The following is a 24,712-nucleotide window of genomic DNA, read 5'->3' on the forward strand; positions in this document are numbered from 1 at the left end:
AGGAACTAGGTAAGAGATGATCATTGGAAACAGCTGCAGTCAGACAGCAGCATGGAGACACCAAGAGGCATCTGAGCTAAAGAACCCATACCACATTCTCACAGCCATATCCCAGGTGCAACCTGACTTACTCTGGATTTGAAAGTCATGGCAAAGGTGTGCATGCCCTAGAGTTTGGTGGTGCTAGTATCCAACAAAGATGTGGGTGCTGACTCCTTTATCAGCATGAGCAAGGACATGTATGGACTTGGACACACCCCAAACTCTGTAGATCCTGGAAGATACATACAATAAAAATTAAATCAATCTCTCTCTCTCTCTCTCTCTCTCTCTCTCTCTCTCTCTCTCTCCCCCCCCCCTCTCTCCTTTCTTACAAACAGTGTGGTTTATTCTTTCATTGTTCTTCACTAATTTACATGTTTTGGGAAACTTGACCTTCCATCTCCTGGTAGGAATCTCAGTTCCAAATCACCAGCCCCAAATTAGGGTAAACAAAAATTTATATGTGATTTGTAAGCAAAAAGTACAAAAGGTGATAGTGATCAAGTTTATAGCTGGTTACATAGATTAGATCATGTTGTTAGGCAGATTCACTTGGGGTAGGTTAACTAGAGTTGTTTATCATAAGGTGGTAACCTCAGAAAGGGAGTTGGAGCAAAGGGAGTGGGTGAAGCTAAGTCCTTGACAAGTCTATCTTAGGTAGACAGTCCTTAAAAGCAGAACATGTTACAAAGAGTACCGGCAGTGCAACTACATGCAGTTAGACTCGGCCAGGCTAAACTATCTCTGAGTTGCATCAGTTGTTTTCAGCAAAGACTGAGACTAATAGTCCACCTATGTGGTGGTTTGGGTGAACACATCTTTTAATACGATGGTTTTTCAGTTATCTGTCATATGTCAGGCCTTCATGGTTTCCATCATTTTCCTATACTCTATTTTTAAAAAAATCTATACAAGATTTTCTGAGCAATTCCTTCATTGTAGTTATCATTTTTTTCTTTCACCTGACCATTTATTTGTGACCTGATCCATTTTGTGGCCTCATGTATTTGTTTCTTTCCACTGATTGCTATTATTTCAGCAATTTCAGGTATGTGTCTTTAATTTTTCCTTATCTCAGTGTCTCCTGGACTTGTTCTTGCTGCATTGGGATTCTGATGTTGCATTTTGCTTCTGTTTCTTATCTTTTTCTATTAAAAATTTTTTTGGGATCTAGGGATTGAACTCGTGACTTCACACTTGCTATAAAATTTTTGTTTTTTTATGTGGATTCTTTTTTTTTTTTTTATCGGTACCAGGTATTGAACTCATGAGCACGCGCTTGCAAGGCAGGTGCTTATGCCACTGAGCTAAATCCCCAGCCCCTCTATGTGGATTCTTGTAAAATTTTTTAGTAGGTAGCTTTATCATTAGGATCAAGGCCTCCCTAGAAAATGTTTAATCTTTTGAGATGTCTTCTGTACGTAGGAGATTCTTGGTTAGTATCTGTATCAGTCCCCAACCTTTTGGTCCTGAGATGTAGTGCGGTTATTACCCTAGCGCTTCCCAGTATTGTTACAGAATGGGGAACAATTGAGTACAACAGATATGGCACCCTAGTTAAAGTAGTGCTATTAGCAATAACAATAGCATCAAGCACAATTTAGATACTGATAAGCTGTGGTAACAATTTTGTTACCTTTGATAATAGGAGCAAACCCCACAATTATATAAAAGAATCCATCATAAATCAAGAGCTTGTATGAAAAGTGTTTCTCCTTGGTAGAATGGTTTCACCCTGTTTGGGGGAAATTTAAAAAGGATAAATGATAAAACAGATTACTGAAGAGAAATACAGTAGAAACAAGGACAGAGGACAAAGGATAATCACAAAAGCTTTGGGAAGCTAGAAAAGAGGGCAAAAGAGAATGAATGAATAAGCCAGGAATTATTGAAGTTAGCCAGAAAGATTAGAGCAAATATTCACCCATATGAAAATATGGCTAAGTCAAAAAAGATAACTGAGGTTAGGGAAAAGAAGATGGATCAATTAGCATAAAAATATAAGTGAAAGACAAATCAACAAAGAAAGACGAAAACTAAAAACAAGTCCTCTGGTGCCCACCAAGAGCCCAAAACTACTGAGTGACACTGCCAAGTTTGCACTGGGTGTGGGATTGATCTTGCCTCCAGATGTGGCAGCCTGGGGCCAGTCTTCAGCCAGTACTTCCTATATATCGCTTAATGGTCTGCCCACTCCTTACTTACCCTGTTGCTCTCATCCTTCCTCTCCCAGTTGCTGTGCTGCCCTCAGACAGAGACAAGAGGTTGCTCTGGGTTTTGTGCAGTTAGCTCCTCCTGGTCCTTGCTGTTTTCTATGTTCATCTTCCATTAAAAAGCCTGTCTTCCCAGCTTGTTTTTTCAGGATGGGCTGGAATGCTGTGCTGCAGTCTGACCCTCTCCACTTGTAGGTGCCGTCAAAGACTGATCAGTCCCAATTCTTGTTCTTCACTGGGGGGGCGGAATACTAACCCGTCACTCATTGTTTTGAAAAGTTCAATGCCACCACCAAGCACGTCCATTATATTCTGTAACTTCTTGTTAGGTAAGGTGGGGTGGAGTGCTGCGGGATGCCTTTCTGCTCCTGCTTCCACAGTGAGGACAGCCTGGGGCTGCACAGTCCCATAGTTCAATTCCCCACACCTCTCTAACCACAGATCATGGGGGAGCAGTTAGTTGTTCCATGTACAATACACACATGGATTCTTTAACTTTGTCCCTAAGAATTCCAGTTAAAATTCTGGTGCACAAAAGGAAAGGGAAAAAAAGTTAAAGAAAAAAAAAAAAAAAGCTAGATGATCATCATGAAGGGTGCAAGTAAGTACCTCTGTGTGTGCTGCCTGGCAAATGCAAGGTCCTGAATTAGATTCCCAGGGCCAAACAAACAAACCTGAAGTAATAAACTAAGCATAGAATATTATCATTGCTCAATAAAACACAGGTCTTTTCTTTTTTTTTTCATTTTTAGACAGGGTCTAACTACATATTTCAGCCTGGTCTTGAACTCACTGTATAGTCCACAGTGGTTTAGAAGTCAGACTGATTCCCCTTACTCAAGATTCTTGTGCTAGTATTACAGACATGCCATTAGGTCTCACAGATAAAACACTGAGTTGACCCAAGAATATTAGTGCATTGAGATACACCTTCAACTTTTTGTATTTTGTTTTAATACACATTCCACTGAGATGCACAAGATTTTTAACAGATTAATTTATTATTACACTATAGATACAATGATCACATTTATCATAGGGAATTTGTTTCTTTCCTGGTTACTTGTCTCTCATTGCTGGGACAAAATGCCTGAGGCTCAAAATTAAGGAAGGAAAGGTTTATTTAACTCACAATTTTTAAGAGCTTTCAGTCAATAGTCATCTGGCTTCAAGGCAGAGCAGCATGGAAGAGGAGCAACTGTTCATGACACAGGAAGACAACAAAAGCAAAAAGGAAGCAGGGCTCTTTCCCTCCCGTATATTGTATGCAAGCTACCTGCCCAGGGTGGTGTAGCACTCATGCCCGTAATTCCAGCATTGGACAATGCATCAATTACAAATGCTAGAAGCCTGTCCCCTTGTCTCCATGATGCTTCGGGGGACATCTAGACCCAAACCATAACATTTCACCTCTGGCTCCCCCCAAAGACTCAGGCACATCTCAGCCTATCCACCCCACGACTGCATGAGGCTTTGGAGGACATCTAGACATAAACAATAACAGTACCTGGATACGATGTAACTTGACTCTTTTTTCCTCATTCCCCTACCCTCCTTTTAACCAGTAACAGTGATATTTTTTGATGCTAAAATAATAGTAAATAAATATGCTCATGATACAATGATCTTGAATTTCAATTTTCCTTTGGCTGGAATAGCAGTATTCATTGTGCAATTTCCTGATGGTAAGAATTAGAACTAAACTGTCATGAAATTAGCTATATGTTTAAGTATGTAAGTCAATATTGGACCCAGGATTTAGCTCAGCAGCATTGTAATAGAACCCCATGGTAAAGGGAGCAGCTAATGATGAAACAGTGCAGAATATTTTACAAAGGCCCATAGGACTAGGAAATAAAGGCAAATAAGTCAAGGATGACAGATAGTCTCATAGTGATAGCTTCCACAAGTCTTATGCAATAGAAGGGATATCATTTCTTCCACTATCAGACACTGATACTTATTGATGACAAAAACCACTATATACTTACCTCTAAATTTGATAAGAGAACAAAAATGAAACACAAGGATTTTACCTGATTTGAGCTTTCCAGTTTAAACAGATGTTGATTTCCAAAGCACCCATGGTATTTGCAAAATCAAAATAGTAGACTCTACTTCATTACAAAAGTAGAAGCCATCTAATCAAAATGAACTTCAAAACTCTCAAAACTTCCTCCTCTGAGAATGTTCTTGCTGACAAATTGTATCAACATTTATAGCTTGTAGAGAGGTTAAATATTGTACTACATTGTATCTTTGAGAAATTATGTGGTTCTGGTGTTCTCTGGCAGTGGAAAACTCACAAAAATACACTAGTTTTTGGTATTGTGGATTGAAAAATTACCACCAATATAATGGCACTATGAGCACAAAAACGGAAATTTAATGATAAAAATAACTAATATTGTACACACATGAAAATAATGGTTTTTATGCAGAGAAAAAATAGGTAAAATTATGCATTGCTTATAATCTGTAAATATGTTGTAATATATAGAGATCTTAGAATATTCAAAATAAATTTGCTAATTCATTGTTTGAAAACAGATGAATCTTTAAATACTTATACACAAATTGCTAGTAATAAAATTATAAAATATGACCCAATTTAAAAATTCTTGGTAGAATAATGTACTGTATACAGCAAACTTTTAAATAGAAGCAACTGGAAAAATAACAACAATTAAGGAAAATTTGCTTTTGGACTCATGTTTCATGAGAATTTGTAAATTTAAAACAGAACAAAGGAAACAAAAATGACACAAAATACTGAGCCTAGCAGCGTGTAAGAAATACAAGTCACTTCACCTGTGAATCTAACAGTGCAAAATAAAGAAAACAATTATTAAATTTAAAACAAGAGTCCTGTGTGGTTGCTTACAATTATGTACAGGATTATGTGAATACAACATTTATTCTTAAAAGTAAACAAAGTTATTTAATGCAGGAATCTGCTTTAAGACTAAGTTTAAAATACTTATACTTTAAGATATCTTCTCTGGTGGTATATTTCCCGGAGAAATCATTACATCTGATTTTTATAAAACTTATTTTTTAATTTAAACATGAAAAATGATAAAATGATTAGGAAATGTACTATGTATGTTCACAGGGATTTAGTACAATATTGCTTCTCACATGAAGGATAAGATAAATTTGTGTACATCCCTTATATTAATAGTTTATCACAATACTGTATTTATTTGCTATATGAATTAACCAAAATGACTACAAGTGTTTCCATTTAATACACATGCATATAAATTTCTCTTTTTCAAGGCCATGTTTCATGAAAAGTAATGTAAAAATTAAGATCTCTCACATTCTGTGTTTATACTGACACATGAATTTTTATATTTTCTGATGTTACGAAAATCATACAATACTTTCTCATTTACACAGCTTTTCTCTTTAGTGAAAATATACAAATTCCCATCCCATGTGAATTCTTTTATGTATTTGAGAAAAAATACTTTCCCACGTCTGTCACATATGTTCAAACCATCTGAATTATGACTTCTTTTATTTAGGCAATGATACCTGTATACAGAGGATTTTTTACTGTTTACATGGAAATGTTCTCCCCAATCTAATTCATGGCAGTGCGTGTCAATTCATCTACTTAGTTTTCTGTTTTCAATGTGCATGATGCTTAGTGCAGCAAAGTAGGCTTTTGCCTATTGTTTATACAACCCTTCAAGTATAATTCCTTTCATGTATTTGACAATACCTCGGTGCACAGAATACATTGACATATTGTTTACATAAGTAGAAGTTCTACAGTGTGTGTTCCTTCATGTCGATGACAATGAGCATGGTTGCTGGAAGATTTCCCACACTGTTGACATACATAGGGTTTCTCACTAGTGAGACTTCTTTCATGTAATTGACAAGTAAATTGTCTGTTGAAAGCTTTCTCACATTCCTTACATATACTTTCTCCCCAGTGTGACTTCTTTCATGTAGTTGACAACTATATTGTCTTGTGAAAGCTTTGCCACATTGTTTACACACATATGGTTTCTCCCCAGTGTGAGTCCTTTCGTGTACTTGACAATAACTTTTTGTACTAAAAGCTTTCCCACAATGTGTACATACATAGGGTTTTTCCCCTGTGTGAGTCCTTTCATGTTCTTGATAATCTCTGTGTGTGCTAAAACCTTTTCCACATTGCTTACATATATAAGGCTTCTTCCCAGTGTGACTCCTTTCATGTACTCGCCAACTACTTTTAATGTTGAAAGCTTTCCCACATTGCTTACATACATATGGTTTCTCCCCTGTGTGAGTTTTTTCATGTTCTTGACAAGTATATTGTCTGCTGAAAGCTTTCCCACATTGTCTACAAACATAAGGTTTCTGCCCAGTGTGAGTCCATACATGTCTTTTACACTCTACATGTGTGCTGAAAGCTTTTTCACATTGCTTACATACATAGGGTTTCTCCCCAGTGTGTCTCCTTTCATGTATTTGACAACCACCACGTGTACTAAAAGCTTTCCCACATTGCTTACATAAGTATGGTTTCTCCCCAGTGTGACTTCTTTCATGTACTAGACAATTATTGTGGGTACGAAAACCTTTTCCACATTGCTTACATACATAGGCTTTCTCCCTAGTATGACTTTTTTCATGTATTCGACAACTAGTATTTGTCCTGAAAGCTTTCGCACATTGCTTACATGCATAGGGTTTCTCCCCAGTGTGACTTCTTTCATGTATTCGACAGGTACTGTGTGTTCTGAAAGCTTTCCCACATTGTTTACAAACATAGTGCTTCTCCCTAATGTGACATCTTTCATGTCTTTGACAAACACTATGTGTGCTGAAAGCTTTTCCACATTGCTTACATACAGAGGATTTATTTCCAATGTGAGTTCTTTCATGACTATCAAATAAATTGTTAGTGCTAGATGTTTCATAGTGTTTACTTGTATATGATTTTTCTCCAGTTTGAGTGTTTTCATGTGTCTGAATATCACAGTGAGAATGTAAATCTTTTACACATGGTACACATGTGTAAGCATTCACCTCGCTATGACTTCTTTCCACAATTTGAACATCACTGGGTGTAATGAAGAATTTCACATCTTGCTCATACAGAAGTGCCTTCTCTTCAAAGGTACTGTCTTCAGTGTAATCAGAGTAGGGTTTTCCACACGGCATATATTTATGGGGTTTCTCTCCAAAACTAGTCTCTGCATGTTGTTGAACGAACTGGAGATTTGTGCAGGCTTTCCCACGTTTGTTACAGGTAGACAGTTTCTCTTGAAATCCCTGCTGCTCATGTGGTTTGAGTGCAGTGGTAGCCATGATGGGCTCATCTGTTGATGGATGATTAACCAGGGGTCTTCCAGAGGAAATGCTTTCACCTGGTTTTTTACCAACAACTGTCATGTGCACATTTGTACCTGGTGTCAAACCAATCATTTCTCCATGCTGATACCACAAGTTGTATGCAGGGAATTTCTCTATCTCTTCACTCCTGTAAAAGGCAAAAGTAACAGAATGATGAATCACATTTTAAAATGTCTTTTTGGTAATGATTTATCATGAGTTCTGCTTTGATGTTCTCTAATAATATTTAAACATCCACTTACTGTACCTGCTGGGTGATGGCTTGGAAACAATTTTTACCCAAGCAGGATTCATTTGGGAGTTTATAATAAACACATCTGCAATACACACAATACTTACTTTCATTTTGAGGATTTGGAATACATCTTGAAGAAACATGTTCCATATATTGATGTGTTTTGATACCTTTTCCTCATGGCTCATTCCCTCCCCTTCAACGAAGCCTCTTTACCGACTCCAAAATGTCTACCTTTCTCTTTTTTACCATCCCTTATGCATTTACTCCTTAATTCATGTTTGGGGATTCTTAAGAAAAATACAGTGGAGGGCACTGAAATTTCTCTGACTTATTTAATCTAACTTCACACATGCTAGATCCATCTATATTTCAGCAAATGATATCACTTTGTTTCTTTGTGGATGATTCATCCTATTCCATTATGTGTACACACTACCTGTTTCAGTCCTGGAAATTGATCCAGAGTTTAGCATTGACATACGTCAGTGGGATTTTCAATTTTCATTTTGAAACAGTCTCATGAACCATTAAGTTGCCCAGGCTGAGCACTAGTACTAGCACTAGAACTTCCTACCTCAGCTTCCTATAGTTCTAGGATTCAAGCATGGCTTTTTAAGCCCAAGCCATTCAATAATTCCTTAGTGAACTCAATGATGAAGATTTAGACTTTTTCTAGAGCTTAGCTTTTCTAAGTTAAACTACTACAACAAACGAGTACTTATGCATCCTGCAATATGCTTGCAAAATAGAAATTCTGTTTCCTTTTTTGTGGAATCTCTATGCACATTGCATAGGAGATAGTCCACATTGACAGTCCTAGCAAAAACATGGGGTGTGCCTCCTAATATTTTGGAATATGAATTTGAAGGTCCACTTGAAAAATAACTATGACTGAAACAGTGGCATTCACTCAGATATTAAACACATCCACAACAGTAGTAATTTTGAAATACTGGATGTATGTATGACATTGAGCTACATATAGTATCACTGATATAATTTGTTTGATAACAAAGTGGTCTTTTTTTAAAAAACACATGTAGAAGCAGCCAGTCACACCCTCACATGCCTGTCAGCCATCATCGGGAAAACCTCCCCACCAGTAACCAGTTTAAGCAGCCAGTCACACCCCATGTACCCCCCCATATCCCCCGTCTACCATCAGGGACCTTTCCCACCAATAGCCAGTGCAGGCCAGGAGAATAAACCAGTCATGACCCCAGAGCTCCACTCCCTACCCAGGATCCTAGGTATGCAGAATCGCATATACCCCAGATGGGCAGCCAATGTGGGAAGCACCTAGAACCCCACAACTGGCTCATCTGGAGCAACCCAGCAAAGTGTCGAGATGAAGGAGCAACCTGCAATCTCAGACGTCCAACCCACACAGAAAGAGCCCAGGAAACATAGACATACAAGGAATTGAAAATCACACACCTGAAATTTCTGAAATCATAGCAACTAAAGTCAAGAATCAACTTTATGAGGCTGTAAAAGAAATCAGATCAGGAATATCTCAGGTAAAAGAAATGACAACCATAATGAAAGAATTGCTAACTATATCTAAATAAGACATAGATTTAAAAAAAAAAGCATAAGAAAATGATGGAAACCTTGAATGAAATAGGAAAAAATTAGAATATATGAAATACATTCAAAGAGCTATCTAGGGAATTAAAAACTCCACTGAAAGCTGGCAAAATCACTTGAAAGAAACAAGATAGGTATTTCAGACCTTGAAGACAAGATTGCAGCTAGTAAAAAAAAAAAAAAAAAAAAAAAAAGATTGCAGCTAGTGATCCTAAAGGGAAAGATTTCTTAAAATTAACATGGAACCAGGAAATGACAAATGAAAGCTGTGAGATAAGGCAAAGAAAAATCATTTAATATTGATATATTTCAGAAAAAAAAAGTAGGAGTCAACACAAATGACATAAAAAGACTCTACAGAAAAATAGCAGATAACTTCTCAAGTGTGGGAAAAGGACCTGACATACAGATAAATGAGATAAATGAGGTATATAGAACTCTAAACACCAATAACCAAAATAAATCTACACCTAGACAAATAATAATCAAGATCCCAGAAATTCAGCATGAAAACAATATTGAAAGCTGTTACAGAAAAGAAACAGATCACCTATCATGAAAGTCCATTAGAATCACAGCAGAATTCTCAACACAATCGCTAAAATAAAGAAGAGCTTAGAGTAAAGTATTTCATGTTCTGAAGAAAACATTTTCCAACTCAGATTGTTGCATCTTGCAAAACTATCTTTCAAAAATAATGGAGACATAAGATACTTCCATGATCAAGAACTGAAGGAATTCATGAGCACCAAACCAACCCTATAAAGAGTACTAAAGAATATCTAGAGAGAGATAAAGATGACCCAGGTTCCATGAACAGCAGCAGAGGGGGACTGCTGAGCAGAGCAGGCAACTGAATAGAGGAGAGAAGTAGGGCGCCAACAGCAGGAAAATAACACAGCAGACACTTGCCAGTGCATGCTGGCTATAGCCGTTAATGCACATGGCTTCAATTTACCAATAAAAAGAAACAGGCAGAGTGGGTCAAGAAACAAGATCTACCAAAATGCTGTACACAAGAAACACATTTAACTCAAAAGGAAATTCTCAAACTGAGAGTTAAAGGAGAGAAAACAAAGCTCCATGTGACAGAGACCGTGAAAAAAACAGGGGTAGCTTGTCCATCAACCTCAGAATGGTAAGAAAGACACGGTGTTTTTACACAATGGCATGCTACTCAGCTACAAAGACGGATGATTCTGAGGCTCGTGTAGGTAGATAGATGCAACTTGAGATCATGCTCATGGGTGAAATGGATCAGACTCACCTGGGTGAACACTGTGTTGTCTCCTTAGTGTCAAAGACTAAAGGAGATTGTGGGATCCAAAATGTACAATAGACATGGGAAAGTGAAAGGGAGGAAATGACTAAAAAGGGAAGGAACACTGATATGGGGGAAAGGAGAAAAGAAAAGAAAAGCAAAGAATATATGTACATGTGTGTGTGTGTGTGTGTGTGTGTGTGTGTATACACAGATAGATAGATAGATAGATAGATAATTATAGTACAAACCTCTTTTAACAAAAAGAATGGTTTGTGCTTTCATTGTTTGATCATTTTATCATACATAGCTGGCAATATAAACAACTACTTGGAAAACAACAATATACAACATAGTAATCATTAATTCCCATTTATTCTGTTTTGAAATCTTTTTGAAATTATTTTTTTCATTTTAATAAACATGTAATATAATTAAAATGTAGGTCTCAGTGCATATACAAATTTTATTTTATATATTCCTGTCCTCAATGCCTAAATTGTTTCATTCAACATATCTATAATTCTGAGCATGGAATATAATTAATTTGTACTTTTTTTTTGAGGCAGGATATCTCTCTGAAGTTGAGACTAGCTTTGAACTCAGTATGTGCCATAGGCTGACCTGGAACTTGTGGCAATTTCCTGCCTCAGCTTCCCAAGAGGCAGATGCTATCACAACTAGATGTTTGCTATTTTACATTAGATCAATGATGTCACTTTTTGAATAATATCATTACCACATGCATCTCAGGTATTAGAATGATTCAAATATGTGATTTTTTTACATTAGCAATATTAAATGTGTATAAGTCCTTGGAGAAATATGAGACTAAAGAAATTTGAACATGGTCCTGTTTGTGTAGTTTGATTTGGTTTCATATTCTAATACTTGAGGAACATTTTTCTCATGATTACCTTAGAGTTTTCCTGCAATTTTTGTATTCATCTTCAATTTGCTGGTCATCTGAGTTCCTTCCTAAAGTGCAGAGACAGAAATATAATGATGTTTTACATTATATGAAAATAAGTAGATTCCAGTTAGACTCATGGTGAAATGTAAGCATGCCTGGAAGATCTCTTATAACTTCCATTTTCCCACTAAGGAAACTGCCAGTGAATACCAACCCATGCTCTATGATTGCATAAATGACAAAATGGTATCTTCCATACCTACGGCAGCCAGGTTCCTCAGGGTTTCCCACATCACATCTCTGTAGAGCTTCTTTTGGGATGAATCCAGCAAAGCCCACTCCTCTCTGGTGAAGTTCACACTCACATCCTCGAGGGTCACTGCCTCCTACAATATCACACATATATTTTCAGGAAGAAGAGTAAGATTCGTAACACTAAACATCTTAACTTATAAAATGCTCAAGTGAGGCTGAGTTTTGCAAACATTTACTTCCTGTCTTGTTCATCAAACAATTATTCTCCATATGTACATGTCACATAGGAAACGTGATGCTATGCTGAAATTCAGTGCTAAAACAATAGTGGAACAGGAATTCTGTTTCTTCTGCTGGTTAAACCCAAATTTACCAATACAAAGTCACTAAAGCATGGGTCACAGAAGGACCCACACATTAGAATCCAAGTGAAAAAAGTAAGGTAGGTAAATGCTGATGAATTACTCTGATGGGCCAAAAAATACCTTTTTTTCTCAACTTGTTATTTAGAGAACTGATCTCCTCTTTCTCAGTTCTATGTAGGTAGCCTTTTGAAACTTGAACCTGACAAAGCCTTCTATGTTTTTAGTTTCTATTAGAGAATGCCCAAGAACAATGACATTAGGTTAAGGAATCTATATTATCTTATGGCTCAATGACCCGAAAGGTAGCTTAATGGGGAGAAATAGGGAGATGGATATCATCAAAATGTATGTGAAATGCACTGATCACCAATACTTTGCAAACTTAACAGGCACAGAACATAATGATGATGTACTACATTATGTGAAATCAGTAGATTAAATTTAGACTCAGGGAAGGAAAAATTGAAGAAAAAATTTTCACTTCCCAAAACACCTTCAAATATAACAATCTAGAACCTGTTCTTTTGTAACACAGTATGCACACACTACAAGCTCCACAATGGCTCCCGGAGGACAGAGAATGGTACTTTGAATTTCTCCATCTGTGAGATCTGTATAATTACTTTCCTAGCCTGGGGACGTGACCACAGTACCTAATGTCTAGGCATTCTTCATACTCTGCACTCTTCATGTAATTCCCTCGGAAATTCTCCTCCCCTTCCTTTTCCATGGCCCCTCTGGCTCCCTCCAGGGCTGACTTCTCCGTGATAATGAATCCAGCTGATTTTGTTCTCTCCTGGAAACCTCCCACACCCCCAGCTTGGCAGCACTGCACATTTCTCCACCCCCTGCGGAGCTTCCCATCCCAGCACCTCCACCACTTCTTCCCCTGCTCTAGGGCCCCCTGCTCATCTGACAGCTACCCCACCTCTCTACCTAGCATTTCTTTGTGAATGTGAACCTCCTCGTTACATTCTCTCTCCCTCATTCCATCTCATACCTGGTCCAAGCAGTGTGTGGCATCTCCCCCATTCCCTGCTCCCCAGTTCTCACTTAGAGAAGTGCAGGAATAGAGGAAATGGTCCGAGTTCATGCTCCCTTTTCCTTGTGAAATCTCTCTCAGATCAATCAGCATCTTTCTTCCTTTTTCACAGATGCTACCAAATATATTCAATATATATTATATTCTAATACCTCATGCAGTCTTATGACCAGAACTGGGATGACTCTTATCCTTTTCTCAACCCTCTCATCTGATCAATGGGAATGTGTTTGTTCTTCAGCTCAGGCTTCTGTAGATGATCACAGCTGCCTTGTGTCTAACCTTCAGGAGGGCACTGTGGTCATTCTGAGCCAAACTAAACTGGGACTTCCACTGGCTACATCAGAATGCTCAAGCCACTGCTTGAGGGAATTGTAAATATAAGGTTGCCTCTTGGTCCAAGGACTCCAGAAGACCGCACACATGGCAGTCAACTGTGACAGGCTTAAGGAAACAAGTCCAACAAAAGATGAAAATTTGGCTCAATTTATGGCTCATGTGGCTGCTACTCCAGATGTTATACGGCCTTAGACCCAGAAGGTAAACTGGTCTTAAAGAAGAATTTCCTTCCTCAGTCAGCTCCAGATATTTGAAAAAATTCTACCAAAACTGGAAGGCAGCCCTCAAACCCCACAACACAAGTTAGTAAAGCTGGCCTTTAACATCTTTAATAGTAGTTCCAGTTACCTGGAAACTGCATTTCTGACTGTCAGCTGTTTGCTTCCACCCTAAGAAACCTACAGGCTGGGTTAGAGATTCAGCCAACAGCCAAGGGTCCCTAAAGTCTCTCCAGTCCAGAGGCATGCAGGTATACAAGCCTTGTGCTGCTCTGACTTCATCAAGCCTTCTCAGGTGGTCTGTGGTGGTCTCGTGCCCATGCAGATTCTTACGCTGACATCTGCCCAATTTCCCCATGTAACTGAGCCAGACTCAGGTCTTCCATCTCCACTTTGGGCAGATGGCACGGTGACCAGGGGCAGGACTGACGGATCATTGTCAGGCCAGAAGCTGAGCACCGGGGCGTGGGCAGCACAAATTCAACTCTGGCAGAAAGAGTGAAAGGGAGACTGGGGTGCCCAGTCACCTACATGCCCACCAGCTCACACATCCACTGCACCTGCTGGGCAGAAACTCTGAACACAACGCTATTCCCCCACCATGTGAGGACAAGGAGACCGGGGATGCAAAATCACCTAACATTGTGGGACACAAATGAAAGGAGTGCACAACATTAAATATTGTACCTAAACATCAAAAGATCAATTCACACACTTCTATTTCCATTTTAGTTGAAATAACATAGACAGCAATGTTCTCGTCTAAGCAACAAAAAAGTTAACATTTAAAATCCACAACCCTTCTAGAAAAAGCCCATCTATTGCACTTTCAAAGTGCAAAAATGAGAATGCAGCCTAACAGAAGGATAAATTCTTCTGACAGGAAACTATGAGCAGAAGGATGGTAGATAAAATACAAGCGTCCTGATGAACAAGAATGAAGGAATTCTGAGACTTAAACATCTCCTGGGACCAGTTTTTTTGGGGGGTGAACTGAGAATTAAACTCAGAGCCTTGCACTTGATAAGCAGGTGCCATAATGCTGAGCTACACCCTCAGCCCCTGTGAACAGTTTATAAGACCTAAAAATGACTCACTTTTACCCCATGAAACACTGCCAGGTTTTCACAGTGAGTATCAGAAAAAAATTGTTTTATGTTTCTAACAATAGGGTGGGGTTTTGAAAATTCTGATGTTTTGTTTTTGTTTTTTGGTCTTTTTCCTTTTTATTGGTACCAGGGATCGAACTCACGACTGCTTGCTTGCAAGGCAGGCATTTATGCTGCTGAGCTAAATCCCCAGCCCCAAATTCTGGTATTTTAATAAATTCAGACTGAATAAGCAAAAACTTTTATAGACAAGGAGATTATACAGAAACCATTGTTCATTTTCTGTTAGTTGATTGTCATTCTCTTAAATGGTTTTACATTGTTTTGATATATTTGATGCTACAGTATACGAAGCTATACTCAAAGATTTCAAGGGAAGAGACAATATGGTAACTACTTTTATGTCGAGATTATCTTGTGGTGAAACACTATTTTGCTTAAATGGTTATGTTTTGATCTGTGCTGTTTTGCTGTTATACCCTCTTTTATCTCAATCTCCACTTCATTATTTACTTTTTTATTTTTATCCTTTTAATTAAGGCAAAAATAAATAAAAAATAGCAGGATATATTATAGTAACCCACTTTGACTTTCCACTGTCTTCATTTAAAGCCCTGTATTGCTCTCACCATCTTGTTCTGACTGATGTCCCCCTATTCTGCTTTGCTTGATAGTACCAGGTTCGAAAGTTTAGGCAACAGCTGTGAAGATAGTGGGATTCATTATGACGCCAATTCTGGTTGACTATTATCTACTTTTGAAGGCCTATAATGTCTCCAATGTTTTGGTTTTGTTCTTTTTTTGTTTTGTTCAATTTTATTATAACTGATGATATAGGCAATTCTATTAGAGATAGCGGGAGGCATTATGGTAACCATTGTTGATCACCTTGTATTATGCTTTTACATTATCTATTATGTCCACCCTTTTATTTGACTGACTCTGTTCTGTTATGTCACATTTCGTTCTACTCTCTTCCAAAAAAGTAATAAGAACTGTGGGAGCAACAAAACCCAAAATGTGTAATTGTCATTGTACAAAAGAGAGGAAAAGAAAGTGCTCTAAACGATATAACTGCATGTATATTTAAGTGTATAAGACAGATAATGATATTACTGAGTTTTGTTGGATCATTGAACAGAACTGTTTGCAGTCTCACTGTTGGAATGTCCACTTTATAAGCTTTAATTTTGTAACTTGAACAATTATTTCTAAGATGACAATATGTAATCCATTAACTAGTGATTTCCTACTGTTTATTTTTTTCTGTAAATCTGTGTAACTTGTACCTTTTCTCTTTTTTTCTTTTTCTCCTTAAATAAAATTAAAAAAAAAAATAAATTCAGACTGAATAAAACCCCCAGAGAACTACAAAGCCTGATTACCTGGGACATTTCTACACACAAAGGCTTTGCTGGATGTGAAGCTCCCAACTCCAGCCACTCCAATCTTCCTCCCTAAACAATGACCACGCAGAATGTGATTTTGACATTTTCCTCATGAGAGCAATCAGATATTCATCCTTGAACAATAAACAGCAGCAGTAAAACTGCAGAGGAAGAGAAAGATACGGCTCAGAAAGGAATAAAATAAACTAGGAAAAATGGATCTGAAAATAAGCAGTGAATAATTATACAAAGGTAATTAGGCAAATATCTTAATTATAAAAAAGTAGCAGATGCTCTCAGAGACAGATAACCTAAAGGCAACAAATGATATTTGTAGAAATACCAGTAAAGAGATAGACATTTAAAAAGATAACACAGAAGTTATCCAAGTTCAGACAAGAATAAATGAACTGAACCTATTGCCACAGATTCTATTATATAACTAAGAAATTATGTTCAAACTGGTAACATCGACAATCTACTTGATGCTTAGTACTATGGATTTGGAATATGACAGAAATGAATTGTGAGTACAATAGAAAAGACTGTGACTATCCCAACGTATTGGAAACATTTTTACTGTGCCAGTTATCCGGGACACCTGCAGTGACTCCCAGTGTGCTGCACAGAGTTACAGCATATGATGAGAAAGAAAAAGAGCAAGAGAGAAAAACTGCAAGGAAATAGGGATCTGGACGATCAGTGTTCTCTGGGAACACAGACCAAGAATCTCCAGTCAGCCACCATTCTATTAGCGAGTGCAACAGGACGAGTACAGTGCTTTTCCTAGAACAACACAAAGTAGTGTTAAAAGGGCAAGTTTAACACCGTAAGTTAAACTAAGACTCATCCCCAAATCTGGGTACTAGTTTTCCCTGAATCGTCCTCAGCACTTTTTACTGCTCTCTGACCTTCATATTCTCATTGACCATCAAGATCTCAGTGGTAACCGAAAGGATGCAGGATTTCCACATTCCAAAAGTGGTCCACAAGGCAGGGTAAAGAGGGGCTCAGACAGATAACATGTCAACTTAGAATTCAGGGTCCCCATCACCAAGGTACCTGTCTCTAGATCATAGGCCATTTCAAAGAGGAGTTTAGATTAGTGATAAATACTGGAAAAGTAGAAAATACTAGGACAAAATCCTACTGGACATCTTAGGAGACAAGAGAACCATTTAAAATGCAATGAAAATAAAATGAGAGAAAAGCTCCAGAAAAATTGTACATTATTTGAAACAGAACACGAAAAACAATAGAAACTGAAATGAAAAAAGCTCTATAAAAATTGAAATGTAATAACTGGCTAATTTAACCATCCAAAATGTATATTTTTTCAAAATATCAAGCTTTAAATTATAAACATATTAAATTTCCACTTATAAATGAAAATAAATATTTTTCAAATGTAACAAATACAAGACACATAAAGGAAAAATACAGAATGGAGTTTTCATAAAGATAAACCAGTCTAGCATTGATTCAATATTTACTGAATGTATAATAGTTTGACAGTATTCAATATGTATCTAAATGAAAATAAGAATTACCATACTCAGATGATCATATAAAATGCAGTTCTTGAAGAAGAGTTAACACTGCTTAAGAAATATTTTACTTACAAAGCATCAAATAACATGAAAGAATATTGAAATTGAAGGGAAATTCAAAGGGTTGTGTTTCTGATGACCATACTTATATCTATAATTAATAGAACAACAAGGCAAAAACCAAGATACACTTAAGCCAATATTGATAATAAAGTCAATGAATATTGGTTAACTGTTCATCTGTTTCCTCTAACCAATGCAGAGGAAACAGTCTTCTCGGAATTTCAAGAAACATTCACCAACACAAATCAACACAGCAATAACAAAGACCTTACCATGGGCAAAGACATGGAAATAATGGATGCAGGCCAGGGAGAGGCCTGTTTCTCTGCAGATATAAAGGTAACCCACACGCAGAGGTTAAACACACTCCTGAGCTTGCACATCAGCCTCATTCAGACCATGCGGCTCAATGGTTCTCACTCCTTTGGGGGTGTGGTGTGTGAATAAGACATGGGAAGCCTGGAAATTTAAATCTGGGATTCCACACAGCCTACTTCAACATTCTCCTATGGTAAAACTGCTTAAATTACAAAGGCCTAATTCTGAGCAGAGAGCAACACTCACCCACAGTCATTTAAAGACTGACTTACTCATTTTCCCAATTTCCCTTCTGAACTCAAGTGTGTTGTTTGCTAATCACCAAATAAGTCTCCAAAAAGAACTATCTGTAATGGGCCTGAAATTCTATACTCATGTTACCCAGAGCTACCACAAGTCTGACCAACTGAGATGCCAGACGTGGTTCACAGCTCAAAAAGCAGATCATGTGATGTGTTTTGTCACAAGTCAATATTAAGAAGGGCCATGGAATGGCACATGGACTTTTCCTATTAACGTAAATGAAGATAACTGTCTCAACATGGACTGTAATAAAAAGACAGACATTTCTAGAGTTTGAAAATGACAGTTGTAACATTCCATCCCAGAAAAGGGGAGAATATAATTTCCAAAAAATTGTACTAACCAAAAGTAATCTAAAATTCACAAATATCTACAGCCAGAAAAATTCAAGGATTTTTTTCAGAGTGAGTTATCACACATTCTCATTTGGCAAATAATTACAATATCATGCATATTTAAAAAAAACTAAATAGTTAATGATGTTTAATTTAACCAAGGGTTGTGAACTTGGCAAGTAGAAGTGATTTTTAAAACCACCACCAGAGCAGAGTTTGAGAATCCACTCCTGTAATGAAACCATTCTCATGGAATCAGGAAAGATCATAAGGTAAACCCTCACTGTATACCACACAGTGAGACTCACTCTTAAAACTTACTGCTACTACTACTACTAATTTTAAAAATGGATATTAGTGGAGAGCAAATGTCCAAGACAAAAAGTATCCATTCAATGACAGACAATGTTTTCCCTTAATCCCTTTAACACATAACAAGGCCAGACACAATTTTCTAAGTTCCAGTTTTAGCTCATGTGTGTTTATATAACTCTGTAACAAAAGATTAACCTAACATTTCTAAAACTTATCTCTTCTATTTGGGTCTCTGATATTTTACTTGTATTTAATGTGAATCAGCATAAGACTGCTTGTTCACTGTCACCACTAAACTCTTTTAACCTCAAGGGTGTATCTTTCCTAGTTTAGGAGCTGACTTTGCCACACTCCATCAGCCTCTCCTTTCATACATTCCATCCTCCTCCTTTACTCTTCCCTGAACCAAAAATCCTTTTATGCCTGACAACTAATATGCAGGCAAAGTAGACAACAGGTTCTTACACCCTGCGGCAGCACACTTCCATGAAAAGAGCTATCTCAATACAAACTCCATTATTTAAAACATTTCCAAACCACCCAAAACTGTACTGATCATGTGAGAGTAGTACCCACGTCTCCTTCCACTCATACCCAAAGGATATTTACATGAGGAAGGTCCACTTCAAATAAAGTATCAGTTACTGGTTAATATGCAATCCTTTTGGAAAGCTGTTATTTGAAAACTTCCATTTTCTTATTCAAAAATCAGTAATTCCTCCTCCAAATTTCTAGCCATTTTAAACACTAATGGAAACTTATTCTTATTTTTACTGTTTTCAATGTTGTGGATTTAACAGTGAAATTTAGCAACCTTCATGTTTGCTAAACCACTGAGATCCAATGAAATGTTAATCTTTTTTTTAGTTTTATTGGCATATTATCAAAACCAACCAATGACATTTACAATGTAAAAAAGTAGTTAGAAATATAGAAATTTACTGTCATCACAATGAAATCAGAGTTGAGAATATAACTTGTGGGTTTGAGATCCTGTATTTCTAACATGGATTAAGTTTCACAACAGTGGATAATTCACCCAATTTCACATTACTGGGACAAAGTATGCCATATGCACACCATAAAAAGATTTCACGACTCACGGTTTCATTCCATGATGAGCTGGGAATATGGCAAAAAGCATGGTGGAGGATAGGTTCCAGGAGGGAGAAGATGGAGGACAGGACTTTTCCAAGTCACACTCAAGTGGCCCACTTCTATAGTTTCCAGATCCTCACAGCACATCCACTTACCGAGCAATGTATGTGGGGGCTGCTGAGCACGTGGCCCCCACAATCCAAACAACACACACACACACACACACACACACAAGGCATCTGGGGGACATCTGAATATAAACAATGATACCAAGTCTACTGTTGGTGGAAAAACACACAGGACACCCAAAATGTCATAGTGCCACATGCTAAGAGTCAGAAGTCTCTCTGCAAACTGCCAGTATTCACACATTTTGCAGAGAAGCATGGCTACAGGCGCTAAGCTACTTAAACCACCCTCTCCACGCTGAAGTCACCTCACTGGGATAGGAAAAGATACTGAGGTCCTGGTTCGGCACATCCTCACTCTGAGATCTAGGAATGACCAAGGGTGTAGTTTCAGCAGTTGCCATGAAGGAACAAAGACACTACAACAAATAAAGAGAGACCCAAGTCCTGCCAGGACTAGTTCACTTCAGACATCAAAATCCACTGCTACAAAACACCTAGAATCAATCCAAGGCCAGAATCCATGGAATAAATAAAGTCAGGGGCTGAAATACAAACCTCCCTACAATCCTCTGTGTAATAGCTTGGGGAGAATGAAATGACAAATAATATTTCCAGCATATTCATACTATAATAACTTCAATTATTACTTCATTCAAAATTCCAGTTTTAGTCAAGTCACACTACTTAGTGTTGTGATAGTAAAGCCATAGTGAACATCAAAAATTCATTTTTTGAGGGCTGGGGATTTAGCTCAGCGGCATAAGTGCCTGCTTGGCAAGCACAAGGTCATGAGTTCAATCCCTGGTACCAAATAACAAACAAACAATAACCCCACCAAAAATTCATTTTTTGACCATCTTGAGTGTAGTTAGATGAAACCAAAGGAATAAACTAGAAGTAGGTACAACTGTATCTCTTTACCAGCATCATGGTTCTATGGAGAGATATGTATGTTCATAATAAATGTAAGAGAAATAGTTTATGTCTAATTTTTTGCTTCTGATGTAGTATACTGGTTTCCAAAATCATCAAATCCTCATAGATAAGTTATGAAACAATATATTCTACACACTTCTGGTTCTTTCTCTCTGTGCCTCTGGTTGCCTGTCTATCTGTCTTTGTTTCTGTCTCTCTTTCTGTTTGTCTCTCTCTAAATTTCAAAAGAAACCATGAAAAGTATTTTCACAGAACACACACTCAGAATATTAAATACACTCCTAAGCTGACACGCTACTCTCACGGTACCCCACACACCCAGGGTGTCTCACTCCCGAGTGGTGCTAACACAGGCAATACCACGAGATCTGAGTTAGGGATTCCCATTCATGCTTCCTACCCTTCCTCCCAAGGTAAAACCGCATTTTACACAGGCTTAATTCAGAAAAATACCAAAACTCACCAGTTCACTGAAGATCTACCTATGTCTTTCCCAAATTTCACTTCAACATTTAAACATCATTTTTGTTGAACAGTAGGAAATTCTTCAACAGAAATACATGGGCCACAAGTTCACTTCTCACATCACCCACAGTTAACACAGTTCTGTCAACTCAGAGCCAAGTCTCTTACACAGTCACAAAATCAGATTCCAAAAATAAATATTTTGAAGTGGTATATAAAAAGAGATAGATATTTATAGTGTTTCACAAACTGTAATAGGTTTAGGTTGTTTATTCCAGATTCTAGGAATAATTATCACTTAAAAAAATCTATTGGACACACATACCACTACTCTGATCTTTACAAAAATTATGTAAAGTTGGAAGAATCCAAAGATTGATTTTTCACTGGTTACTACACATTCTCTACGGACACAAATTACAACTTTTTGGACATAACCACAAATAGCTGATGATGTGTAATTTAACCCTACATTGTGACCTTGTAAACAGAACTGAATGTAAAGGCCCTAACATAGCTGTGTTTTGTGATGCACATCTGTATTCACACTGTAGGAACCACTGTAAGTGGAAAGGAAATATAAAACTTATACTTCTAATACAGTTACATTACTGATCATTATTTAAGGATGGGACTCTGAAGCGCACCAGTTCCTAAAATTAGAAAGCTACAAAATTTAAGGAGCCATGACATTCCATTTCCAGGTGCAAGATAAGTGTAGTTCAGTCAGGTGGTGAAGTTCCCAGAGGCGTATCCTCTCAAGGACCACCCAGCTCAGTCTTAGTCAATGATTGGTTCTTCCTGATTGCTATATGATGGTAACCCCAATTAAGTTAATGTAGTATAAATTCTGCTAGCAATATGTGACAAGACGTGTGTAACCAATTATAAAATATCACATTACCTGTCTTTTGTACCTCTTCTGTAAACTTATATAAGAACTGTTTTTCAGTCATTTGTGGACTGTGAGGGAGGAGAACAAGAAGTTAACAAGAAGGTAAGACCTCTTGTGAGTTGGTGCCAAGTGCGGGCTGACTGGGAAGTGCCAGATACCAACCCCTTCCAGCACATAGGCAGGGAGACAAGAAGGGCCAACACCCCTCAGCCCCGATAAGTGAACAGCTGAAGTGGAGAAGAACAGGCTGTGACAAGAGCAAATGAGATAAAATACAACTAACTGCTGGTAACATTTAGTGTTTCACTGACTTTGCAGGCCTAAAGCCAGTAGTCTGATCATCTATTAAAAGGGTAACAATACACACTGTAGCATAGATAGGGGATCTTCTTCTGAAGATCATTAATTCCCTATTATCCTGTTTTGAAATCCTGTATCATTCTCATTGTTTTGCTTCATTGGATTTTATTCTGTTTTATCTTTTTGACTTTATTACATCTGATGGCACGGGCAGCTATTTCAAACACCAAAAGATATATTATGCTAGCCATTGGTGATTTCCTATTATCTTGTTTTGAAGTTTTGTATTTCATTCATTGTTTTCTCTTAATTGGTCCTATTCTGTTCTGTCTTGTTTGATTTTATTATGTCTGAAGGAATGGGTAGTGATTTTGATACACTTTTTTTTTTTTTTTTTTTTTTTTTTTTTTTTTTTTTTGTACTAGGGATTGAACTCACAACCTTGTGCGTGGCAAGCAGGCACTTATGCTGCTGAGCTAAATCCCTGGCCTGGGCAGCTATTTTAAAGACAACAAGAGGCATTATGGTAATCACTGTTTGATTTTCTATTATCTTGTTTTGAAATCCTGTGTCACTTACACTGTCTTGTTTTGATTGACTTTATTCTGCTATATTTTGCTTGGTTTAATTCTCTTAAAAATAAAATTTTTAAAAAGCCAGTAACGTTTTCCCCAAAATGGTGCTGGCAATGCAGACCTCCGTGTTCCCCACTCAGCCTGACAACACAATAAAGCTGCCTGCCTTATGGGGTGCCTCTGGTGCCATGACTTTCATCTGGCCTAGATCTGCATTTCCACACTGACACCACTCTCAGAGTTTGAGGCAGAACCATCAAATTAAACACCCAGTTTATATAACCCAGAGACTATCAAAATGACCTAATAAGACTAAAAAAATTTTTTAAAATTTGCTCAGAGTAATGCCCTGAATTCATATGAAATGCGCTTCCCGTGACACTTGGAGAATGTTCACCAGATTTTTATCCCTACAACAAGGCCAGACAATTTTCTGTTCCCATTTTGCCTCACGAGACATTTGGTGAATGGACACTTGCAATGGTAATTTCATTGGTGTAACTTTAATTTCTCAATTATTTTTTCCAGCCTGTGACTGCTGAATCATATTCAACACAGGCCAGCATTAGAGGACAAAATGGTACATTATGTAAAAGTCATGAGCGGAGCAAAGATGGTAGATAGATAACAGCTGGCTACAGAGGTTCCCTGAGATAGTCAACTTAGAATTCGACCTAATACTGCATGGGGAGCCCCAAACAGCGGGAGATGAATTCTCTCGTCCCAAGAAGAAACTAAGGTGAGAAGAACCAATCAAACATACAGTCCCAGTGCTATTACTGGAACAGCTAAAGGATCAGTGCTCCTGCCACAGCGGGCGACTTGCCCAGCCGTCTGACATCCCGCCACTTTGACTCACTGGAGGCACAGTCACACTGAGGTTGAGAGTCGGCCAGCTAAACAGAGAGCTGAGCTGGAGGGGAGCCTGCATCAACCTGTGATGAGTGATGGGAGTGGAGCCATTCCACAGAAAGGGGGGCTCTGGTGGATGACATTCTGGGGTTGGGCAGGACTGGCAAGTACAAGGGGCAGCAGTGACTTCAGTCAGTTGTTCCCGTCCCAAACAAAATTGGTGGAGTGAGCTAGGACTGGGT

At 37.8% G+C, this 24,712-nt stretch overlaps 1 protein-coding gene across 4 annotated transcripts in view; it reads right to left on the reverse strand.

Moving 5' to 3' along the window:
* Positions 1-3,237: 3,237 nt before the first annotated feature.
* The window catches only part of LOC111755284 (zinc finger protein 791-like), a 29,494-nt gene continuing 8,019 nt past the window's right edge, over positions 3,238-24,712 (reverse strand). For 2 of the 4 annotated variants that reach the window (XM_023562575.2, XM_023562580.2), the window contains exons 2-5: positions 16,332-16,495; positions 11,878-12,004; positions 11,623-11,683; positions 3,238-7,743 (exon numbers count right to left, since the gene is read on the reverse strand). In XM_023562575.2, coding sequence (XP_023418343.2) covers positions 6,036-7,743; positions 11,623-11,683; positions 11,878-12,004; positions 16,332-16,340 — 1,905 coding nt within the window. In that variant the 5' untranslated portion in view covers positions 16,341-16,495 and the 3' untranslated portion in view covers positions 3,238-6,035. The remainder of the gene's footprint in view (positions 7,744-11,622; positions 11,684-11,877; positions 12,005-16,331; positions 16,496-24,712) is intronic. The other 2 variants (XM_023562585.2, XM_023562566.2) reach the window with 1 other exon arrangement.

Source organism: Cavia porcellus, unplaced genomic scaffold (genome assembly GCF_034190915.1).
Source record: "Cavia porcellus strain 051 isolate PalLab524CR breed Dunkin Hartley unplaced genomic scaffold, mCavPor4.1 scaffold_33, whole genome shotgun sequence".
Taxonomy (NCBI): Eukaryota; Metazoa; Chordata; class Mammalia; order Rodentia; family Caviidae; genus Cavia; species Cavia porcellus.